Here is a 25,521-nt window from a genome sequence, read left to right as displayed (position 1 = left end):
TCTCTGCAGTATTGGATTTGATGTTCCAACTGCTCATTCGAATTGTTACAATTTGACATTTACTATTGTCACGTCGTACCCAGCAAACATTTTTGACAGCAAAACGGCACATTGTATACGCCAGTTGAAAAGAAACTTTAAAATTATGTTTGTAAATTTGCTTATTTATTTTGTTGTTTAAATATGGTGCTCTCTTGGCATACTTTTTTACTGCTATTTATTTGATTTTCTGCTGTGTGCAAGAGCCAACGGCGAGGATGTGTTTTACCACACGGTCACACACTACTATGGGATTTAACTTTCGAAATGGGTCAAAAGATCGGGGTAGGTGACAGCTGAGAATGGAAAACACAATCATTCTCGTATTATGACTGGACGTGAACGTGTCGAGTGGCGATCGCAAAAGTTTAGTAAGGTTTGTGCAAGTTAAACCGTTCAAAACAAACAAATTCACAATGTTGTGATGTTTGGTAGCCGTTGTGCGGTTCCCCGTGTTGGACTAAGGATATACTATTCGCGAATTCTTGCACTTACTTTGTGCACCACCTCTATAGGATAAGTTCTTGGTGCGCAGAAATTCCTTTGCCAAATTTTAAACCTACACTCAACGCATGTCAGGTAGTGTGCTTCCCTCAAACTAATTGGATTAAGAGTTACGGTGTGGCCAGATACTTCACAAACACCTGTTTTTTGGGGGCGATTCGTTGGGAGTCAGTGCAAAGAAAGCAATTTGTTGGAATATCTAGTGATGCAGTAACTTGATCAAGTTCAATAAGTTTTTACCAAACAACGGGAAAAAAGTTAACAGATTTGTTCTCCTCGTGGCAAATTCTCAAGAATGAATATTTCCGAAGGAAAGGTTGAGAAGAAACTCCGGCCACCATTGTGGGATCTTGTCGCCGACGCTTTGCCATCGAGCGATCGATGAACGATCGCGGTTTTGGGGTTGGAAGAGTAGATCCGGACCCAGTACCTACCTTTTATTGCGGCGTGTACTTGTCCAGGAACGTGCCAGCGATTGTGTGTGTGTGTGTGTGTAGGGAAAGCTAATGGATGTGCCAAAGAAACAAGAGGAAGGGCAGAGTGAAGGTGCATTAAAGTAGCCAACCCACGGCGCGCGTCTCCGTCGAAAGCGGCCAGCGGAGTGCGAGTGAGAAACGCAACGGGCAAGAGCAAGAAGGATAAAAAAGGGAAGCGAAAAGTAGCAAGCAAAAGCAGGTTTCACCACCAGCACGGGGTGGAGAAAGAAGGTGGTAAAGAAGTTTTGACCTGGCTGCTTAGATTGCCAGTGTGTGTGTGTATGTGTGTGTGTGTGTGCGTATTGGTGTTTTTCATCTTGCATACGAAGTGCGCTGTCTCTGTGTGTGTGTGTGTGTGCGTTGGTCAAGAAGAAGCCCAGAAGAAAGAGCGATCGAAGGGGTTTGTTTGCCTGTGCGCATCGAAGTCACCCCTGGCCGTTCTTGATGTGGCCAATGTAGGTGTGTGTAAGTGTGTGTGTGCGTGAGCAGAAATAAAGCAAAAGTGGATTCGTGAACGCAAAGAGTCGGCGGAGTTGTGTTGGGAGGGTGGTCCCAGTTCCCAACCCCCAAGTTACCCCCGCGGTTTTCGCCGTGTCCCTGTAGGGGTACGTTCTTAGCGGTGCGAAGAATTCGGAAGGGGTGCACGTTTTTATGCAGGTACGCGAAATTATATCGCACAAAAAGAGGGAGCAAAACGCACCAACACAACGCCACGAAGGTGGTATTATTATAGCCCACGCTTGCGTTTTTCGGTGCAGCAGTCGGCTCCCCACGGCCCCCGTGGCGTGTCAAGGGTCGTGCGGGGTGTAGTGACAGAGCCCTCTAAAAGCCTGCCGGAAAGTGGACTGTGTGTGTGTGTGTATGTGACGTGTGCAGCAGTTGCTGGCAGAAGCCGCCCGCAGACAGGGTAGAAAGAAACCGGAATAAGCCGATACGTGTGACGGGAGAGTAGTGAGACGGAACGGAAGAAAACATCGATTGGACAACGTTTAGGCAGCAGCAGTACCTTTTGCCCCGTTTCCCGAGCCGAACCAATAACGGAAACGGACGCGGTGAAAAGAATCGCTTTGAATGAACGGGGCCCGGAAGGAGTATTGATGCCGTCGCCTTAGTATACACCAAAAAGTGCGTCGTCGTCGCCATTAGCAACGTCAAAGTGTAGCACACAACAGCGACACACGGAGCAAGAAAAGGGAAGGGTAAACGTCGCGATTCGCGAAAATTAATCATTCCTACGGAGCGAGGGATCGAAGATTCGGGCGCAAGATGTTGCGATTTCTTAGCCGACGTAAGGGGCGCAGTGCTGCCGCCGATACGGTCGACAGCCAGATCAAGTCCCAGCGCATCCCGACCAACAAGAATTTGATCCCGTGTCGCGTGATACTGCTGGACAACACGGACCTTTCGGTGGATCTTACGGTAAGTGGTTGGATCGTGTCGTTGGTGGTAGTCTTCGTAACCTGTTTGGCAGCAGGCATATATAGGCCCAACATACCAATCTCGAAATGGGGCGATGGACGGGTTGGAGTACGATGGCAAACATTTGTCTGGCCGTTGTCTACGGCGGGGGACCTTTAGTGTTGCTACCACCTTCATTAGGTGCTCCGTTGTGGTGGGTAAATACAATCGATAAGATAAGAAAGGGGTGCAATTGTTGTTAGCTATTCGTTATGTTTGGCATCGTAACGCTGTTGCCGCTACACGGGCAATGTCATTGCCAGCCCAAAAAAAAGGTATCGGAAGCAAAAAAGTAAAATATTTGTATTTATTAATTTTGTGTGCTTATTTTTTAGGGTGTGACGTACACTCGGAAGCTCTGTTATTTGAAGCAGGGTGTTTGAGAGTGTCCTACCCGGGCGTTTGGTATCGATTACGGTAGAGTGTGCGTGAAGATAAACTATTTCCGGGATTGCGACTTTGATCACTTTATCGACTATTTACACCTGCCCCCAGACCAGATGGAATATATGCGAGAGTATCGATAGCAGGAGAATGGCGAAGTTAACGACATGTCAAAGACGCGATGTATTATTGTTATTCAAGCAATTGTGCAGGTTTAAGTTTCATAAATTGTTTGAAGAAATTCGCAATGAAATCATATTACGTACTTACTTATTACAACTTGATGTAAATATATGAATCTTGGGCTTTGAGAGTACACCTGCGTGCATTAGTGATTACATGAAAACTGTTTTAGTCTAAAGTATTTTTAAGTAATCCTAAAATAAAGATCTTATGTTCTTCTCGGATTCTCGTCAATCTGGCACGTACGGCTATCTAGCTTTGCAGGATAATGCTATTGGAAGCAATAATAAGATCACTATACAGTGTGGGACCTGATCAAAGTGCGATCGTACAAAACATGTGATAAAACAAAATCCTTGTTTTGGAATTCACAATACGATCAGCTCAAATGCATTGGATGTAAATACATAAATCTTAGTCTGCCTGCAAAGATTCTCCTTCTGCATAGGTACATGATTACGAAAAGCTTTTTCAGTTCAGTTTGGACTGTATTTTAAGTAATCTTTGAAGGCTATTTGTCAGCAATATTAAAAGTTTTAAAAGAACTCATCACAAGAGTAGCCGATTGCGTCATAGTGTAAATATATAAATCTTGGTCTATTCGTATTGATCGTTAGCTTCCATCTGCATATTTTAATGATTACGAGTGACTTCATAGCATTGTACGGATTAAAACAATGTGAAGCATCACTGTATCCCTCCAATGATCGACGTTTTTAAAATGTCGGTCAAGAGTCATGAGCATGTGTTCCGTTCGAACGGTGCAAATTAGGCCACCATCACGACCATTCCCCGCTGCAAGTTACCAATATGGGAAACCCTGCCGTAATGTCTGCCACTTAACGAGTTCGTACGTCGGCGCCCGGGTGCCTGATTGAACCTCAAACGAGTAAGTTTTACGAAAATGTTAACCTGGGTGTTAGCAGCCATGTAAAACGCGTTTGCACGCACAGAACAGAAACATGCTTGTCTAACGGAAGTTGCATCGTGCGTGTGTGTGTGTGTGTGGTGTTGATTAACGTTATCCATGTTTTTTTTTCTTCTTCTCTGGTTTGGGTTGGAATTAAAAGTGGCCCCCTTCATTTCCCTCTTCTCCCGTGCATAATCAGCGAAGTTTTCATGCGAATCATCAGCTTGATTGAGGTTAGCAGGGAAGGGACCGCCGGGTGGTGGTGGTGGTGGTGGTAACCCATCGATGGGGATCATTAAGAGCGTCCTTTTAAACCGTTTGTCATCACGAGGCCATGCTATTGAACTAACAGTAACTAACCCATTAGGGGTAGAGGGTTTGCGATAATATGTAGCGCGCGTTGTTGTTAACTCGTGCATTAAAGTACTTGCCACGTGAAGGGAGAGATGAAGACCCGAAGAAAGGGAGAAAATGAATGCAAACAGTAGCTATGCACTCGGTGCAGTTGATGCATTTTATTACCTTGGCTGCCAATGCCAAGGTGTGTGGTGTCCACCTCGGTGGGTGGTGTGTGCGACTCGATAAGCTTGCCGCCGTACTGTTGGGGATGGTAAAGTAAGGCGACACACTGCATGGACCTGCACGGCAACAGCTGATCAAATAATTAGCTTTGAACACAATTTTTTTCCTCCAGTACTATCAACGCTGCGTTCGATATTGTATTGTGCTGCACAGAAGTTGAAGTTGAGATGAGCTCCACCGTGCCGAAGTGAATCGAACAGTTGCTGTCCCACTTTACCATGACCATCGACGCAAGTTTCTATCATTCTACGCATTTCTTCTGTTCTGGAGAATTCTTTCCCGTATATAACCCCTCGACAAAGACACGACGCAGATGACGTCGTTTAGTGGCGGGTTCGTCGCCTTTGCCGTTGAAAGTCTTTTTCGGCTTTGTTCTGTTGCGTCTCCCTGTGTGGTTGGTGAGTAAGCTGCCTTACACGCTTGCCTTTTGATGCCGGTGTGGGGCATGGCACTGTCACAAACACGCACGCACACGCATTGCACGCATCGATGTTAAACCCTTTTACGTGCTGGAGAAGAACGGTATATCATTTGATTAGCATAGCATTAGAAACACTGGCCGTTATTTGTAGAGGGAAAGCAACATCTCGCGTCTGACGCGTTTTGTTTGGCCATGATGCATTATGTTGGGCTGATGCAAGGTGTGTGTTTTGTTTATTTATTTATATGTCCTGTTTGTTGGTTTGTACATTATTGGTTTGGCATTTATCTGGGTCACCGAATATCACAGTTTTTTTTTCCCAGTTTTAATCGGTTCTACAATTGTTAATTGTCTCTGTTCAACCTTACCTAATGATGACTTGAATATTTTTCAATATTTTTGATACTTTTGGATTTTTTTGCTTACTTCTCGTAAAGTAAGATATAAGAGTGTTTAGGGGAGACGTGCATCCCAAATCAGGCGTGTTGTTAGGTCGTGCCTTATTGGCACCGTATTATGACACGCGTTGATTTCACCGATTGTTCTCGTCTATATAAACAGCGGCGCACTACCGCCGGTAGAAGCAAAACAAAAGTCTCTGTGTGAACAGCTGTAGGCTCACTCTTCGCTTGCTTCTTGTGCACCGGTTTTGTTGTGTGATTTCGTATCATCTCCCCATAATTACAACGTTTCGAGCAAACGCAATCCATTCATTTCCTTTTTCAGCGCAGGTTGTGACACTCCTCATCGCTGCCAGCCATGACTACGCTGTGACAAACAATCCATCCGGGATCGCTCACCTCAAGCAACGAAAAAAAAAAACAATCAAATCACACGAAACCCCGTTAGAAGCCCTTTTTCTATCCGCCAATGCCGCGGAAGACCCGAAGTCTTCTGTTGATGCGACAGCGAGCTTAAGGCCATGCGCCCGCACCATCGCACCGTGTGGTTTGGTGGTTGATCGTGTTTGAATTTTCCGACACTGCTTAAAACGCGGTTGCTCGAGTATATCTGTACAGCGGACGACCAAAGCCGACGCGTGTCGCCAGCCGCTCCGGTGCTGTGTCATTAACGCGAAGGAGGAACGCACGCAAAAGGGCCACCACCGGGGGCCCAGCTTCTTTCGTGAGGAGGTTTTTTTTAGGTTGTTGAATGTCGGAACGCGCGCTGGGATTAAATTCGTATTTTCTCATCCGTGTGCTGGATTGGTTACGACCGGTGCCACGACCGAAAAAATCCCCTAGACCACACTCCCATGATCCATTGACGGGTACAAACAACAATCGAACATCTAACGTTTGCTGGTGCGTTAGGGTTACCATGGTGTGGAACCGCTTCTCCCGTCTCTCTCTGCCTCTTTCTCTCTCCCTCTCTCTGTCTCTCTCATACCATTAGTTCAGGGGGCGGGATTGAGAAAATGGTGGAAAAACCCGTCCAAACGTTGGAGGGTTTCGAGTGGGGCCGGAGTTTTTCAAGGAAGTAAGCGATACATCTTCTCACACACAAGGGGATCGCCCACAGGGGCCGGGCTCTGGTGGTGCTGGGCACCAACGGCACCATCTACCGGAGCCAATCTTTTCCCTCGGCAAATTCGTTCATCTTCCGGCCAAAAACCGGCTGGATTCAGCTGGGAGGGCATCAGGAGGCAGCTCACGTGTACGTCGATGGGTGAGAATAATAACAGTTTAATTGCCGAGTGTTGGTTTATTAAAATCTCAAACCTCATTTTCATCCCTCCTTCGGGTTCTACCGTTCCGGGCACGTATAACAACGTCCTACGTTTGCGATCGTCTTGCGCCGGTTGGCTGGCCCCCGGGCGGGAAAAGGTCTTCTTGTGGAGGTTTTCGTTTCTCTCCTTTTCCCTCCCCGGAGTGGTTTCACTTCCTGCGTAGATCAGTTACCTGCAGCATTTCCCATAAGGGCACAATCGCTATGGCTGGCTGGCTGGCTGGCTGGCTGGCCGGGTGGTTTGTTTGTTTTGTGCTCTCCCTTCCTATTAATGGTGTGGAATGTTTCGTTTACCTTCTTTCCCGTTCTGCCTTTTTTCATCGAATGCTTCGTGCTTTGTGGCCATCGTTCGCATTCTTGTCAAGGTGACTTTAAGATTTTTTTTCCTCCCGCATGTCGAGACAGAAGAAATGATCTAGCGCTAAACGGTCGCCCGGGTGTGCATTGATATGGCTTTTTTTTAATGGTCGCGTTTGCGATAACGGCGATCTCTTGGTACGTAAGCGCTGTTTTGCTGCTTGTGTCTGTGGAGATCTTTAGACTTTTGTTTTGTTAGGGAATGTTTGAACAGCTTAATCTCGTGTTCCATTTTCTCCGTTTTTCTTACGTTCAAGGGGATAGTATACTCTGCAAGTTTCGGAAGCTTGGTTTTTGCTTACAAAAAAATATATTGGAACACTTTCTATTTTATCGTAAAAGTGAGAATTGGAGCTCAAAATATTAAGTATGATTATGAATGTGATTATGTCCAACATGATCAACATATTTTATATAGAATGACTGAATTTATTTTAATATTTTTTTTTTTGAATGAATTTATTGGAGATTACAGCGGAGTGGCCCGGTGGCATACTTGTTAAATAAAATGGCTACTTACGATAACATGGAACTCTCTTGGAGAACTTGTAATGTCCAAGAAAATGTCAATGTTCCGCTGGATTCAGTTAAATTAGCAACAACTTGAAGTGTTAAATAATTCAAATTTGTAGTAATTTCATCAGTTGCTGATTTGCAGTGATCAGCGAAATAAAGCAACCAATTTTCCTTTCGACACAGCTCGCTGCCCTAACGGGTCTTAATGATTCTCGAGGTATCGGTTTGTGTTTTAACCATGGTAAATCTTCAATTACATTTATTTGTTTGATGTAGTTTTATTCGAAAATACCCCCGGCGAAAAAAAAACACCCCCCTCGGTGTACTAATTTGACGGTTTTGGTACCGTAACGCGATCAATATCTAACCAAACCATCGGTTTCGTTGTTGTGCCGGCATACTCGCCATTCATTACCAGTGCTAGGAGAGAATGACCAGCCTGTGGCTGATTTTACAACTGATAAGTTCGCATGGTTTTTTGACACGCTGTGAAAATATGACTCGCACACAATGCACATTCCAAGGTTTCTTGGTGTGGCTCGCGGAATGAGAGCAAACTGAGGCGGCGTGGAAGAACTTAATTAAAATCGATTTCACAAAAATTAACGCTCCCAAGCACAAGAAATCCCCCAGCAACCGCAAGCGACAACTTGTGTGGTGTGTCCATTTGGCAAGGGAGAGAGGTTGCATTTTGTTCGTCGGTTCGTCGGTGGCCGAACAGCAGCTGATAACAATGGTATCTGTTGCGAAAAGTGCCAAAAAGCAATCTCATTAACGTATTTTTTTGTTTTCTTTTTGAAAGATGTTTCCACTGCCTTGCCGGCCAAGCTGCAGTCAAACAGAGGAGAGATGTGTAATTCAGTTGATTTTCCATTCGTTTTGGTGATTGTTTCTTTTTTTGGAGTAAAACAACCTGCTGCAGTAGACTACTACCAGTAGTGGTGTGGTGAAAACAAAACAGCGGCTACAACAATTACCGTCCACGTGCGGCTGAGATCGGAAGAGAGGCACGTAGATTGCAGATCTCTCCGAGGGGAGGTTTGTTTTTGCACTGGTGCATCACCGGGTGGCGACCGGTCATGGTTTTTCGGTGCGATCGACCCAATGTCTAACCTTTCGCTTGCTCGCCCATACGAACAGCAGCCCATAGGCTTGGGGGAGGGTTTTGTTTTTTGGAGTCGGAAAATTTCAAATCTACTCCACGAACGAAAGCAGTAATTATTTCCATAAGTAGAAAGTAATCTTACACCGCACCTTGGGAAGGGTAAGGCGGAAGCGTGCGTGTGGCTTCGTAACGTCGCTTATGCTAACTACCAGCGATGGATCTCTTTTTTGGTTTTTTGAGTGGAAAGGTTATTTGAATTTGGAAAATGAATTTTCCCGTGCGCCGGTAAGAGAGGTTGTATGATAGATGTATGCATGTGTCCGACCAGGGCGGGCTTTCTTTCAACTCTCAATGCAGTGCAGAAAATGAGATCGCCATGAAAAGAGTGCTTATGGATTCGGAACGTATTGCAACGATTGCATTAATTATTAAGGATATTTTATGGTTAAATGTTGACGCCTAAATCTTTACGTTGGGGTCTATCAGACATTAATTTAGCTTTTCTGTACGCGTTTTGACGTTTGGAGATTTATCCGTTGCTATCTTGATTGCTATCTTGAAACGATTTGTTACATAATGGGTGTTTCGATGAGCTGGAAAAATGGCAAAACAAATTATTTTTCTATTCGGTTTGGTTTGAAAAAAAAAAAAAAAATTGAGCTTAGTGTGAAAATTAATTTAATTTTCAATGATTTTTTTTATGAAAAAAACTTTATATAGAGGGATCTTCGAAAAATAACTCTTCGATCTTCAAAATAACACACCACAGCGCAAGATTCGCCACTGCTCTGCACTGGGGATTCATGAATCTTTTGAGAGTTGATTCCTGATTCGAATGACTCCTCATTAAAGAGTCATATGAATGACTCCAAAGTCTATATAGTATACAGGTCGATGCACTGCCCAGATCTAGTTCGCCATTTTGAGCTTAATTTTGACATTTCGATGAAAAAGTGTTAACAAGAACTAACTAACAAAATACGCACAATACGTAGCAACTATGGCGGATTACTTGAGGCCTTGAGCGGAATGGTAGTTTACGACCACAAGTAAAAGGATGCTCGCCGACCTGTAAAGGACTCTCTCACCCGTTCTCTTATATTTCACATGAACAGAGGCGAATACAAACACTTTTTACACTCTAGCTTTCTTCGGAGTCCCCCGTGACAACGGAGCCTTAAGCAGCCCTACGTCGAATGCCGTAGAATCAGCCAACGGTTGTAGGTAACTTTGTCACTTAAAGCTAGGACCCCTAAATGACCGCTTAGTCCGCTCTTCGGAAGATTCGTCTCTGCGTATGGACGATAAATAATTCTTAGTGTCAAAAACATTTCTACGGCTACTTGTCAATTTACTCTATATGCATCGACCTTTATACTGTCTAGACTTTGGGTTTGCCTATGCGAGACGAGTACTTGCTTCGAATGATGAAAATCTATTCGCCGACCAACTGTCAAACCAACATGCTTTCTCGTTTTTCTTAGCAAGGGAGAGCGAGAAAGAGGTGCTGATGGGTCGTCGAATGGATTTTCGTCGTTCGAAGCAAGGTATGATAGATCCCCTGAATCAAACTAGAACCTCAGGCGATCTTACATAAATCCAACCGATTTTTCGAAATTCGAAAAAAGGATTTTGTAATATGATCATAAATCCATAAGTTACGGTTAATCAACACCGTTCAACACCGTGCTTGATTTATCGCGTATCTACAAATTTTTGCGTCACCGCACGGTCTCCCCATACATTAAATGCATCCGGTCGGAAAACATAACCTCTCAGCGCTTGTTTACGAACGGCAAACAGCAGAAACAAACCGGCGCGGGCCACGGGTGGCGGACCATCCATCCATTTACACACGGTGCGCATTCGGGCGGATAATTCGTGTGCACGCGCTTTATTGTGTATACGGCGGTTGCAAAACATTTCTTCGCTCGCTGCAGCATTCCCACCCATTATTGCCGCTATCCGGCGATTGTTCCACAATACCCGCGGACGACGTGCACGTGGAAATTAAATGTGAGATTTGTTACCCATTTTTTTTTTTTGGTTAAACAATTTTAGGCAATTGCGCTCACCGAAGATGATGGCGCCTCCTCCTCCTTCGCGATCTCTGTCTGGCGGTCCATCGCTAGCGGTCGTGTAAAGGCACTCGAAATATCGAAAGGTCGCACTCGGCCAGCATGATGATACCGGTGCAGCAGCATCATCGATCGTGGTGGTGGAATAATTTGTGGCGAAAATGTAAAACAATTTCGTAGCGCTCGGTGGGTGTGTGGCGCACTGGCCGGTCCCGAGTGAGTGCGTTACTGCGGAAAGAAAGCAATAACACACACACACCCAATCCAAAACCGATGACCCCGGCAAGTATGTTGTGCAAAATGCTTCTCCATCCAACGCTTTGCGGAATATACTTCATCAGACATTCGAGATGGGTTTGGATGATTCGAGCCCCCCCCCTTTCGGGGTTGGTTGCAGTATCGGGAGCAGTATGAGATCTGGTTCGGTTGGCTACATGTGTATTATCATTTGTACCCTCTGCTGCTGCTGTCTATCCGCTTCTCTCAGTATGTCCAAAAGTAGAAAGTGACCGTTTGGGGTCCACACCTTCTCTGACCGGTTTGCCCGCGAGAGGGGAGGGCGCCATCCCATTTGCAGCTAATGACCCAGGTGGTGATGATTATTTTACTGCAACCCGTATAACACTTTTCACGATTGGTGTTGTGCCACGATAGGAAGAAACGTAACGTGTGTACCATGTGCGAGATGAATGGCTCGATCAAGATGGACGTGAAAAATGAAATTAAATTGAAGCAAAACTTGGATGCGGCATGAAATGCAGTCCGTGTGTGCAGTGTAATAGGGTTGTTGTTGAGGTTGTTTGAATTATTGTATGTTGATGCAGTCAGCTCTAGCGTTTTTAGCACGAATAAATGAAATGAATCATTTGGTTGAAGTCATCCTCGTGTGATGATTCCACACTTATTAGCATACGGCGCATTGAAAACAACTTCAACCGATGGCACAGTTGATGATTCACCTGCGATGAAGCACCCCACAGTCAGTCATCAATGTTAAAACCCGTTGATCATGCATTTGAGTCCTGTGGAGTTTTAAGAACGAGTTCTTCTAAACCTTTTTCAGTTAACCGTCCATTACCTTCAGGTGTTCAATTCAATTGAGATTCCCAACTCCGCGTACGGCCACGGCTCGTAACAGCTTCCACCGGACCAATCGTCATCGGCGAGTGGAGCCTTTTGCTTCCAAATGTCATCGGGGGACTGTGTCAGCTGGCTGGAAAACGAGTTTCGAAAGTGGTTTATCCAGATGAAAATGTAACTAGGTCTGGGGTTCTTTCACCTCTCTCGGGCCCATTCGGCGTAACGAATCGGTGCTCTTTGGCGGGCAAAGAAAAGGTAACATATTTTTAATGGAAAATATTGCGCCCGACCAATTGCGCCATGGCTGGTGGGGGCCATTCCATCATTCCCAGTTGTGCCCAATTTTTGACCATTTAAACGTTCCCAATAAAGCAATTAATGGATGTAATTGTAATTGTTTGCCCGGTCGCAAAATCGTCTGCCATCTGGCCGTTGGTGGCTAGTATCAATCAATGAGAAAAGCGAACTGAGTAATCTGTGCTGTATTGTTTATTATTCCTACGATGTGCCAGCCAGCAGCCATTCGTGCCGCCTCCACACGGCATCGACCGATCTGACGTTTTGGGCCCTCGCTCGGACAAAGTTCGATCACAAAATTTCGCATGTTTTGTTGCGCGTGCTCTATTTGGTACGTCGGCCGTATCTCTGCTGCCCGTCCGTGCACGGGACGGAGCTTTCGTGCTGGGAAACGACGTTCTGTGAATAGCAACCCCGATCCCCAATCGAGGAGCGGCCGATGTGCAGTGTGGCTTTGTGCGACTCGGCACCCCGCCAATGGTAACGACAAAGATCGGTTGGGGTCTGCGGTTTTGCGGGGCACGGTTGCGACTATATAAAGCAGAGCAAAAGCGCTGCTGCACAAATCACATAACCCCTTTTACCGGCGATGGCGTGTTACTTGTTGGCGTGTGGGTACGTCTGTAAGACGCCCATTACCGGGCGAAGAATTGCCATTGAACGCAAACCAACACAGTTTTCTCTGTCTTCATCTGTTGTGCCGGTTGTGCGGGATAGTGGTGTCGTTTCAGCATGTTCTCGATGTTGCTGTGTGTGCCTTGGGGGTGACTACCCTCCACACCCCAGGTGAGTCGCAGACACCTTATGGGAGACAGCGGGAACTGTGTCACACGAGTTGATAAGTTAAGTTAAGAAGGGGTTGAAGTAGTTTGTTTAGACACTCAATTAAATTTCCCACAACGAAGATTTATAGCAAATTTATAGCAACCTATAAAGATACACTATTATTGAGGACAGTGGAGTCTCAAGTGTCTTGAATTTCTGAATCTGGAAGCAATATCATTTATACTGAAAAAGGTATTGAATCGGCTTCACTTATATGCTGATAATCTGTCTCATATTTTTGATGAAAGTTTGTAGAATTTACATGTAAAATTAAAACAAAAATTAATGGATTGAATAATATTGCATTATCAAACAAACTTACTAATCGACTTACTAAGCTGTTAAATTTTAATAGCTCCATATCTGGACATATCGGATATCGTACATCTTGGGGACTATTTGAATCTTCACTTTTAAATTTTAAAATTGTTCGAAAAAAAAGATATTAATTTGTACTCGCCAAAACAGAGTCAATAAACTTCACCATGTAATTGGGTCGTTTATTGCAATTTATTACCCTAAACTTTACCGTACCCGGACGCAACGTTTACGACCAAACTTTGACGAAAAGATCATAGATTCTTTCGTCCGCGTGCCATTCGCTCCCAGTATACTACCCCCCTTCCCTTCACAGCTCGAGAATTGCGGGCGAGAAAGCGCAATCGTTTTCAGGTTGCTTTAATCGGCCGGCTCCTTTGGCGAGACGGACGGGTATCGTAGCGTTAGTTACATAAACAAACCACACAAACATTATCATTGTTGTTGACAGTAAATTGTGTGTACTGCTGCAGTGCGCTTTATGGGCGATGGTTGTGTGATATTTGCTGTTATATTGCTTCGTTTTAGCTTTGATTTTTATCTCCGCTTCGTTACACACTCACACACACTTTAGTGCCTGGACGGTGTTGCCATAAAATAAAACTTAATTTTTGATTGCTGAACGCCGATAGTGGGACGGTTGTTGAGTCGCACGCGGAATGATGGAACCCGTTTGTAATTAGCACAAGCAGTTCGCATTGAGCCGGAGTGGTCGGTGTATTATTTGGCATGATTGTTCAATTACCTCCCGTCCGTGTGTTCGAATTTTATTTGTCACATTTGTGATTGTTTCACTTTTGTTTATGTTTTTTTTTTATTGCAGTTGTTTAATACAAAAATTACAATTATGCAACCAGCACTGGTGGAGGATGGTGGTTGCGCTTCGAAACATTGCTAAATAAAAGATGTACAAAAATTCACATTATGTCTAACTCAAGTGCTTCGCACGTAGAAAGCGCAACAAACTCTGTGTACGTTAGAACTTTTGTTGCTTGTCGTTCGTCGTCTAGTGCGATTAAAATACAACAACAAACGTGCAAGTTATTTAACCGTTGTTTTGGTTCGGATTTTATTGGATTCACTGGTGGAACGTTCCACACGGCACGGTCACCACCGGTTGTGCATCGCTGCATTGCTCCGGACCCGGCTGGCTGTTGGCCCCGAAAACCGATTACCTCAGCGATTATCGTTTTTTTTTACTCAACTTTTGACCGCCGGTGTACATAGGCGACTTCATTGTTCGCCAGCCAACTGGCTGAAGGGGCTATAAATATATATCGCGTGACGTCAGCGGTAGGTGTCAGTCGATGACGACGGTGGTACCCCGACATTGGATTGCCGATACGCGGTGTCACGCGGTTTTACGATCATCCCCTTCCCTTGTGTTTGCTACTATTGCTACTACCAGTGGCCGATATGATATCGCCACCTCCGTGATCGGTGCGCAATGATGATGGACGTGTGAGCTGTCTGCGCTGAGAAATGGCTGGAATGTGCTTGGCTGCCACGAACGCATGGGACACGGGGGAAAGGGCTGCGAAATGTTTTTACGCCCCCTTTTGTTGGGTTTTTGCGTTTATATTGATAACTGTGCCACGCACAATGACTCATCAGGGCGATCGACGCGATCGCTGCAGCGATGCAGAACAATGGAGGGGTTGATCGTGTACGGTTGACAGATGAGAAATGCATTGTTTTTTTTTCTTTGCGATAGGAACTGTCAGGTGCGGTACGTAAGGTTGACATTGGCATTGACCATTGGCGAAAAATTGGGAAACGAGCTGCAAAGCGTCCAGTGACCATGTTGCATCAACGCGTTGTATTTATTTTGATAATTTCTAGGCTCTAGAATGTGACTGTTGTGTGTGTGTTGAATAATGCAATATTGGCATTTGTTTTCGTATTCGTACCAACGTCCAGGATAAAGAGTCTCCAGATAGACTGTACAAGCACAGAGATCAAAGCCGATTTAGGGCTACATCGTGTGCTGCACATTTGCCTACAGTCTTATCTAAAAAAATCGCTATTGCATTGTCCTATATGGACAATCATTTTGCAAAATGCAGAATAGTACGTTAGGTGGCGATCCTCATGGAAGTAATCTTTGTGGAGGTACTGTGTATCCTAGATATTACCAACTTGATGTTTTTGAAGTGTTTGCAGATGATCTCAGGTTAAAGACATCAGTGAATTAGTAGAGGAAAATGTCAGGTTTTATCTGTTGCATTTTTTGTGGAACTTACATTGCCTCAGATATTCTGGGATGTATAAAAATAGACAATCAAAACATCGCCTATCGCCTCGATGTCCATTATGGATATGACGCTATCTATTTTATCTCTATCTTATCTATCTGTGTATGGTAACTTATTCAAGCACTTCGTCTTGGACAACATAATAGCCGACCACGTATTCTTTGGTGGATAAATGACTATTTGTACATTGTGCCTTAAGTCTTATTAATCCGATCTACCGCGTTGACGTTTTGTCAATAAGCAGCCTGAAGTTAATATCCTCCAAGAATCAAGAGTGACTTCAGGTTGTTTTTCCAATATTAATTTAAAGTTGTCTGCATTTCTGCCTGCAGACAGAAGCGACAGCAAACCTCTTCTTCGCGTCCGGAAAACTGGAACAAACGAAAGCGTTTGCTGGGAACCCGTTTCCCGGCCACCTTCTACCCAGGGCATTATGCGTACGGCTCGCTTTCGATGACCGGAAAAAGTAGCCCTTCTACGGGATGGTTTCACCCCTTTGCTTTGGAGTTGTTGTAGAAAATGGAAGCGTAACAGCGTAAGGCACCAATCAGCTCCAAAGAGCGTCGATTAACGTCCCCTTTCGGGGGTGAGGATGTGCCATGGGGAATCGCTTTGCTTGGTTTTCCATGCGCGCGGCTCTTCGTGCTGCTTACAGGAAGAGTGCGATTATCTAGCAGCAAATGCAGCATTTTGTTCAGTAGTGTTGTACGATCCATTAACAACGTTTCTTCGGCTGGGATCCGCCCGGTACTTAACAAACCGACCAATTCGATGTGTATGCGTTTGTTGGAAAATTGGGCAACTTTTTTTTTAGAAACTATCGCTTTCGCACGGCAGTAGTAGCCCAGTGTTTGACCTTCATTGTTGCACCATGTACCTTTGCCTTTGCCTCGTGGTCGGTGAGAAATGTAAAAGGGAACGTGAAGCGCTTGGAAGGGACCAGACTGTCAAGGGACGGAAGATGCATTTCTCAGACATCTTCGTACGTGATCATCAGTCAATGGCGATACACAGCGGCAGTTTTATGAAGATATGCAATTAGCCACAGTGTAATATATATTTGCGATGCATGCAAAGGGTAGTTCTTGATCGTTACTTTGAGTAATAGTGTGTAAATTGATCGTACATAGATACATTCCAGGGCAATTCATAACAGAAGAGTTCCCAAATAAGTTATTGCATCTCAGGGAACTGATGTTATTTCTGAAGGTATCGGCAAGCGAGCGCTATGTCACTAGTAATGGAATTCTTTAAGCGGATATGTCACTTGATATGATACGAAGAAACCCTACTGCGTCGTGGAGGTGACGGTTACGGGCATCTTTTACTTTGTTAGCATTTCCCTGCCCCCTCCAAGTGCATACCTTCCCCGGTACATACGTGTCCCGTGTTGGTGGAAACGAGGACAAACTACATCGTAAGCTGAGGATTTCTTTTTCTTTTTCCCATACAAATTTGCAAGGGCTTTGATTTGTACGGCTGGTTAGATGTGTGGGTCTAGGGTTGCATAATGTAACTGTTTGTATATCTGTACGTGCTTTTGTACCGATCGATACATTTTCCATACCACGGTGTCGATAATTTCGTGTCGGAAGAAAGTTTCCGCGACCGTTTGGTGCGATCCACATCCATGGGAGTAATTAAAATAATACGACCTGGCAGGTGAAAAGAAATCAGGACTTTCAAAAGATGGAAGCCGGCCAGCAGCACGGCGAGGAGTAATTTTGTATGATTTTGTGCGGCCAAACCGACGGACAAACATTTCTGTGGGGAAGTTTGGGAAAGTTTAATTGCACTTGCAACTTTTCTCGACCGGCCAAAATCAACGGCCTAATGGAGCAAATGTGTTTCCGAGTACGGTTTAACTAATGTTTTGTTGTTGCTTTAATTGTACTTGCAGAAAAAGGCGATGGCCAGCGATCTGTACGAGCAGGTTTTCTATTCTCTCGATCTGATCGAGAAAGATTACTTCGGACTACAGTTTACCGATGCGAACAACGTGAAGCATTGGCTGGATCCGACCAAGGCGATAAAGAAGCAGGTGAAAAGTGAGTAAACGCTTCGATATCTTTGTTTTTTTTGGGACGAATGTTACTAATTTACATTTGCTTTTCTTGTTTTACGTTTCAGTTGGTCCGCCATACACATTACGCTTGAAGGTAAAATTCTACTCATCGGAACCGAATACATTGCGCGAAGAGCTAACGCGCTATCAGTTTTTCCTGCAACTGAAGCAGGATTTACTTGACGGCAGATTAGAATGTCCCGATCCGCAGGCATCCGAGCTGGCCGCCTTGGCTTTACAGTGTACGTATTATTGATTGTTGTATGCTTTGGAGTCTCCGTTTATGAATTAACACAATCGGGTATCATTTACAGCGGAACTGGGCGATTTCGACGAGACCGTACATTCGGCGGCCACCGTGTCCGAGTTTCGATTTGTGCCGAATCAAACCGAGGAGCTAGAGATCATTATACTGGAGGAGTACAAGAAATGCCGCGGTCTAACGCCCGCCCAGGCGGAAACGAGTTTCCTCAACAAAGTCAAATGGTTGGATATGTACGGTGTCGATATGCATACCGTTTTGGTAAGCAACTCCCATTCGGGCAAACGTGATAAAAGGAAGGGTGTTAATTTGTATGATTTTTTGTTCTGTATGGTCACACACACAGGGTAAAGACGGTTGCGAGTATCATCTCGGTTTAACGCCGACCGGTATCCTCGTGTTTGAAGGCATTCAGAAGATCGGTTTGTTCTTCTGGCCAAAAATTGGAAAGCTAGACTTCAAGAAGAAAAAGCTCACGCTGGTGGTCGTGGAAGACGACGATCACGGGCGAGAGCAGGAGCACACGTTCGTGTTTCGGCTGCACAACGAGAAAGCCTGCAAGCATCTGTGGAAATGTGCGGTCGAGCATCATGCATTCTTCCGGTTACGGGCCCCGGTAAAGGGTCCGTCCGCGCGGCAGAACTTTTTTCGAATGGGATCACGGTTCCGGTACTCGGGCAAGACGGAGTTTCAGACCACGCAGCAAAACCGTGCCCGGCGGACGGTGCAGTTTGAGAGGCGGCCATCGCAACGCTTCGCCCGCCGTCAGTCGCACGTGCTCCGTGAGCGCCAAAAGCAGCAGGCACCGCCATCATCGTCCACCGCAGATCTGTTGCACCAGCAGCAACAGCCTGCCGCACATTCGGTCAACATCGCCAACACCGCCAGCTGTTCTTCGGCCGATGAGGGCCAGCATTCCACCTCCGGCACATCGACTCCATCCGCGAACACGGTGATACACAACCATATGCCTGGGTCGGGTAGCAGTACCTCGGACATTGGAGGAGCAGGCCTGTTATCGGTTGGGCTAATGAATGGCAATCTGCCCTCACTGAGTTCGAACAAATCCATCTCGTCGAGTGAAGATGTGGCTTACGGTAGCAAGCTCGGTTCCTTTGGTAAGGCGGGTCTATCGCACATGTCCGCCAGCAGATACGATGAAGCGGTCAAACTACCCACGGTCGAGCATGAAATGACCACCTTTGGACGGTTTGCCGGCGCTAATCATCACGGTGGTTCGTTCGGCAAGGCATCGATAAGCTCCGGGTTTAGCATTCACACGACGGCATCCTCCGATCGGGATAGTCAAATAGATACACTGCTGAAAACGATCGCCAAGGATCCGTCGCCCTCGTTGCATGGAGTGGAGCTAAACGATGCTAGTAGCTTTAAGATCACAATCAATAAGACTTCCGAGCTAGAGACTAACAACGATACGCTAAAGAAGCTGGCCACGTCACCGCACGCGGAAAAGCCGAACAATCAGATCAAACTGTCGAACAGTGCGGCGGCAGCTGCCGGTGGTGGTGTACCATTGCCGCCCGGTCAAATCAAGTGCAATATTTTGAAAGGTACGTTCGCGGGGAATGAAAATCCTTTTTCGGTCGTTTGCTTCTTTGCACTACTAACTGCACACGCTTACCCATTGCAGCACGCGTTGAGGAAGAATTGCATCCGAAGCTTACTAATCATCAACTGTACGTGCCGAGCCAGCCACTACACGACGGTCCGGAGTCTCTGAATGCGGCGACATTCGTATCGGTGGTATGTATTGCTTTAAGCGAAACGCGCCGAATCCAGCCACAAATCAAATGTTTACTTGCACCACATGTACACACAACACATACACACATCTTTCGAAGCACGAACGCAATATAAAACAGGATCATTAATGTTAGTCCAATATTTGCACCACAAATAATCATACCATCTCGAATCGAAAATGTATCATTACACCGACATATCCACGCATCACATACAGTTCTTGCCAGTCGAAATATCATCGGAGCACTTAAGTTTAAGCATAACGTTAGTATGTCCGTTCTTATGCATTGTGTGCAATGTCGGTTCATTGTGATCTACATTTTGTCTTGCTAAAGCGTTTGCTTATCCTGTAATTGTGTTGCCTATGTGGTCGTATCGTGCTTACGTATTGTTTGCAGCTTGAATATGAAGATATGAGGATTTGAGAAGGAACAATGTTTTATATCAGGCACATGTGGTTATTATTTCGTTCGTGAAATCAATCAATTACTTTGGAATAGTTAAAAAATCGAAAAAAGAAAATTTAAAAAAAACTATTTCAGAAATATGAAATATTGTTCCTATTTCGGATCTCTTATCAGGCTCGTACGATGCTACTTTCTGCTATATGTATGATATGTGTGCTCGTGTTTTTTTTTCATTATTTTAAAATAATTTGTCACGTCCTTTTATTTTTTTCCGTTTTTCTTTTCTTTTTTCCGTTACAAAATTCCCGTAATGCATAAAACCTTCCTAACCCCATACCGTTCCATTATGGATCTTTTGTAAAATGTGTTACTGTTTTGTGGTTTTATGTATTGCGTGCGTGTGTGCGTGTCCCTTGTTTTAAACCATTCAACTGTTCCGTCCGGCTATGTTTGTAAAAATAATGAATGATAAAATTCTGGTAAAAACATTGTACCAAAATATCTGCACCTAAAACCCTGGTGGCACTTGCGATAATATAGGGTGGCGACAAGCTAACATTAAATCTAACTGGTACGACGACTATACCTACGGGTGGTAGTAGCCATACTACGATTACGACTATGATTGCTTCACCGAGCGCATCCACTCGTACGGCCACATCGCCAACTGGAGGTCCGGCCAGCAGTAGCTGCTTCCTTCCGGGACCACCGATAACGACCGTTTCCACCACCTACGGGGGTGGAGCAGGCCAGATGAGCACGGTCGAATCACCTACGCTACCGTTTACCAACGGTATTGCGGCTCTACCTGCAGCATCCCTTACGACAGACACCGTTACGGTCACGCACTTCTCCGAACAGCAAGGTGGCGTTGTGGAGAAAATTAGTGTACCTACCAATTCGCCTACATCGTCCCCTCTGGGCGGTTCACTGGTTACAGTCGATACGAACGGCACCGTTCCAGCAGCAGCGGCAGGTGAATCGGATCTCGACAAAGTGTTGCTCGCTCCGCCGCGCAACAATGCGAACAATCCGTTCTTGAATATGTCTAATCCTTCGTCACCGGTGCACACTAAATCGACCAACCCGTTCCATAACCTTTCCGGCGCATCCTCTTCCCCTCCACCCGCTGCTGGGCAGGTAGAGGACGAGCAGAATCCGCTGGCCGATACGACGCCCGATACCGGAGGAGAAAAGTTAACGTCCGCCCTTGTAAGCGAGTTTAAGAATAGTAATCCTTTCAAGATGGAATCGGAATCCGAACTGGTGGTTGGCGAAACAAAAAATGTAACGAAACAACATACGCCTTATGGAGCAGCGTCGAGCAATGGCGAAACACGTCAGGGATTGCCGGTCGTTACAACTGTATCAACAACGAAACCAACTGTAGAGCGGGATGTGATTGATAGTAATGGTGTGGCAACCATCACATCCACTGTCATATCCAGTGCAACTGCAAGTACCGCAACTTTGAAGGTTTGTGTTGAATTTTTGTGCTACGTGGTTGTACTATTGTAGAGAGGTTATTATTTACTAACCACTGCGAAGAGTACCGAGCAGTATGAATAGCAAGCAGATGGGTAAGTAACTGATTACTAACACTGGTGATTGATCGTGTAAATATTATGATGTGTAAACACACACCGATATGTTTGATTGTTTGTACCGCTAAAGCACAGCCTGAACTAGTGTTTAGAATGGATTTGGGAATGTAGCTGTAGATCAATCACTGCCAACATTTTCATTAATGCAACATTACGAAACACCTTCATTAGTAGGAATAGAGGTCACAAATTGTTAAAGTAAGTCATGAATAATATCAGCAAGCAGTAACTAAACCCCGTTTCGATTTATTCCCATTTCCATGGTGCAGGAACGAATGAAGGAAAACATCAAACCATCGCCAGTGGACATATCGCCATGGTTGGTATCGTCCGATGTGGTCACTGGTCCGACCAAACCCAAGGAGGCAACGATTATTCGCAAATCGGTCATTACAACGCAGTTGTAACGAATAATCTCTAGGAACCGTGAAGGGCGATGCAGATAGCAGTTGGTACGATATTAATTTTAGAGAGTGCTTATTTTATATGTGCATAGAAAAGGCAAACACCACATTCCTGTCATTATTGTGTATGTTTTAAAAGATTACATATTTGTACTGGTTTTTTTTTTTCGCTAGTTCATCAGATGAGAGCAAACATTGTACTTAATATGAGGCGCGTGGTAAGTGAGTGACTGATGAACTGAGAATGACTATAAGAAATGGGCTTTTTATGACGTTACTGAGAATCAAAACCAGGCAAGGGTGCTTGTTTGGGAATATGCTAAAAGGGTTCGATTGCGCCCGAGTTCGTATATTGTGTTCTTTTGAAGGCCGAGGAAATAAAGGAGGCAACTGCATACTAGTATTACACGTGATCTCAGTACATTCCACTGCGGTGAATACAGTCCGATCCGTTTCAATTTGGCTGAATTGCACTCGTTCAAACTTCACCGCAAAAATGCCTGCTACTGAACAGTATGAAACTATACAACGAATTTTAAACATTTAAACGTACTTAGAAGTGCCTGTCGCCGACATGATATTGTGCGACATCTGTGCATTCGGTAGGAAAAATCCGCTTAATTTTTAATCTGCAAAACTTAGTGCTATGGAAAGAATACGAAAATGCTGCGTTTTCGAGTTTCGTTATTTTTTGTTTGTTTGGTATCCGTCTTACGACCGACCAATGTGGATGTGCATGAATAGAAGTTTTAGTATTTTTGTTGTACGATATATACTGCTAACCGTGAAGGTGTTTCAACAAGTGACCTTATACAATAAGCAATGCTATGGATGCAAGAATGAATGGAAAGAGCGAGGAAGGAGTGAATCGATTGGAGCACATTGTGCATGCATTTGAAATGTTTCAGTATATAATTTGCTTCGGCTCCTTTCGTATATAAGTAGTAGCTGCAATTGAGAGTGAATTGAAGATGACGACGGTTAGACGGTTAGACAAAACAAACGAAGGGGGTTTGCAAAAGAAAATTAATCAAAACTACATAGTAACTATGTGTGTGCCTCTGTTGTGTAAACTGAATATAGTGGAACATGCTGACAAGTAGGATGCATGATTTTAATACCTGAAGGAACTGTTCGATAAAGAGAATTTATTCGAGTTGTTGAATAAAAAAAACTGTGTAAGTTATATATGGCGGTGTTATTTGGTAGCCTCAATTTAAAATTCAACACAGGCTGTAGATATCCGAACGCGACAAAAGCCCACTAAGGTATGCGATTTTAAGCATAATTTCATAATGTTTTATGTATCTGTAAAAATTCTTACAAAACCTGTAATTTTCAGTTTTATAAATTTGAAGAAACGGTGGAATGTAAATTGAACGAACGAGCGAAGTCAGGTGTGAAGTCGACTTACCGTTCGTAATGGTTTGTGTATCGAATAACTATGTCGACATTACCAGTTTGCTATGAACAAAATTCATTTTAAATTTAAATGAAGGCATTAAACTTCTTTTATGTGCAGAATATTTTTAAAATTTGTTTTCAAGCACCTAAGTAGTAACTAAATTACTAAAGCCCCAACAAATTATGTAACTAATCAACAAATTAATCATTGGTCTTCCTCTCTAACCAACATGTTCAATTGAGGGAAATAATATTTAAATATTACAATTGCAGTCCTATTAAATAATAATGAATACACTTTTTTTAGGTTCAATTCTTGTTTGAACTGGGCACAGTATGCACTACTGAATAAAAAAGGCATATTTTGAGAAAATTATGCTTTTCTGATTGACCAAGCATGGCTGACTAGGGGCTTAATTCTTGTGGTTTGTTTTCCAGTAGAAGTATCAGTTCAAAACATCTTATACAAGACAGAGTTTATTATACATAGAGCACCTTGCTAAGGTTATGTCTGGCTTAAGCATTAATATACTACTGATGCTGTTGATACAACTCTGGAACCTTAATGCAGAAATGCAATAAAAAGAGTTTGGAAAGAAACCGCTGAGGTTTATAATATATTTTCCTATAGGAAACATAGTTAAGCATTGCACTGTTTCGCCAACGATGGCGTGAGTGCATGCGTAGTGCGCTTAAGTAATCTGCACACATTCCGTGCACACTGACACAAACTTATCAGTGTCAGTGTTCAATCCATAATTGCAACGCGTTCCTCTACCAATGCGTGTTATTTCAAGAGCCATGTCCGAACGACACCGAACGAAATGGAACGCAAACTTGCATCGAAATCAGACCACAATTGTTAGAGGGCACGATACGCTCACAAGGAACTTGTGATAAATTGATTGTTTGGTTTGGGGCTATTTGCAGTGCTTAGAGAACGCACCACCATCTTTCGCACTGACAATACCCATAAAATCTGCAATTGACGTGATTTGTCCGTGGAATTGCCGTGCGAAAAAAAGAGGAATAAAGGGGTTGATAACGATAAAAAAGTTGCGAAAAAAATAATAACCGACGAGCTTATCATTACCGGTGACGCTTGGTGAGGGATTACATAATGGTGGGAAGCATTGAAACTCGTCACCGAAATGTGGTAACAATGTAATGCGTCAGCATGATTGGTATCATTAATTCGTTCATTTAATGCAATTCATATTGCTTTTTTGTTGCTTTGATGGTTTTGTGATATTTGTCTGTGTTTTGTTGAATTACCTTACGGTGTAGGAACTATCTTCCATATAAATTATAATATACATTCCTATATCGATTAGATATGCTCTAAATTGTCTAAAGCTCTAAAGCTCTAAACTCTAAGCGACTCAACAAAGAAAACGAAATCCTTCCCCGTGAATAGAACAATCGAATGCTAGCCAGCATAAAATGTGAAGTACAGTTCTCTGCTACAAATTGTTTCCTTATATGGTCACGCTGCTTTCCATGGGCAACGGTTTTTAGCCGGGCACGGCGTACGGTGAAATCACAATCCGTCATCGGGCGGGACATTTTATGATGCTCCCAGTGAGTGGCGCGTTTTCTCACACAGGCCCGATCTAGATAAGACACACCACCGCGCGGCTGATTCGGTCGGCAATCGAACGCGGGCGAGGTAGATTAGGCATCGTCGCGTCATCGTCGCCAATCACCTGACACACGGACATCGACAATTGTCAGGACAGGTAGGGGAAAATTTTTCACCCACCCATTTGTGGTCACGGCACGGAAAATAAGGTGCTCGTATTCATATTGCCACCGTCCCACGCCGAAAAACCGATGTTTACAAACAATTCCTCGTTGCCTGTGCGTCGGGAGCGTTGCCCTTGAATCATCGTTTCCAATCTACGATAAAACCGGAAGCACTGAAACAGTTTCCCAACATTCGTTTCGATACTTTTGTTTTGCCTGGATGGGATTTGATAGAATTCGGTAACGTGCAAGATAAAAGATAAGACTTACCTAGAAGTGGGCAAACGCATTACTCGCTTTTCCTTATCAGCCTCACCGTTCCAGATATCGCACTGGGGGAAAACAGGCG

The 25,521-nt window shown here is 44.4% G+C and overlaps 1 protein-coding gene across 2 annotated transcripts; it reads left to right on the top strand.

Moving 5' to 3' along the window:
* Positions 1-388: 388 nt before the first annotated feature.
* On the top strand, positions 389-23,210 carry LOC128310171 (band 4.1-like protein 5). Of its 2 annotated transcripts, XM_053046744.1 has the most exons (8): positions 389-2,438; positions 17,417-17,564; positions 17,647-17,823; positions 17,896-18,104; positions 18,190-19,414; positions 19,495-19,607; positions 20,555-21,490; positions 21,888-23,210. In XM_053046744.1, exons 1-8 carry the CDS (start codon positions 2,286-2,288, stop codon positions 22,023-22,025), a joined length of 3,099 nt encoding a protein of 1,032 aa, XP_052902704.1. In that variant the 5' UTR covers positions 389-2,285; the 3' UTR covers positions 22,026-23,210. The 2 variants fall into 2 exon arrangements, with proteins under 2 accessions (XP_052902704.1, XP_052902705.1); XM_053046745.1 differs by lacking the exon at positions 20,555-21,490.
* The last annotated feature ends 2,311 nt before the right edge of the window (positions 23,211-25,521 follow it).

The sequence above is a fragment of the Anopheles moucheti genome, chromosome 2 (genome assembly GCF_943734755.1).
Source record: "Anopheles moucheti chromosome 2, idAnoMoucSN_F20_07, whole genome shotgun sequence".
Taxonomy (NCBI): domain Eukaryota; kingdom Metazoa; phylum Arthropoda; class Insecta; order Diptera; family Culicidae; genus Anopheles; species Anopheles moucheti.
This window is presented reverse-complemented; position numbering and strand designations above follow the sequence as displayed.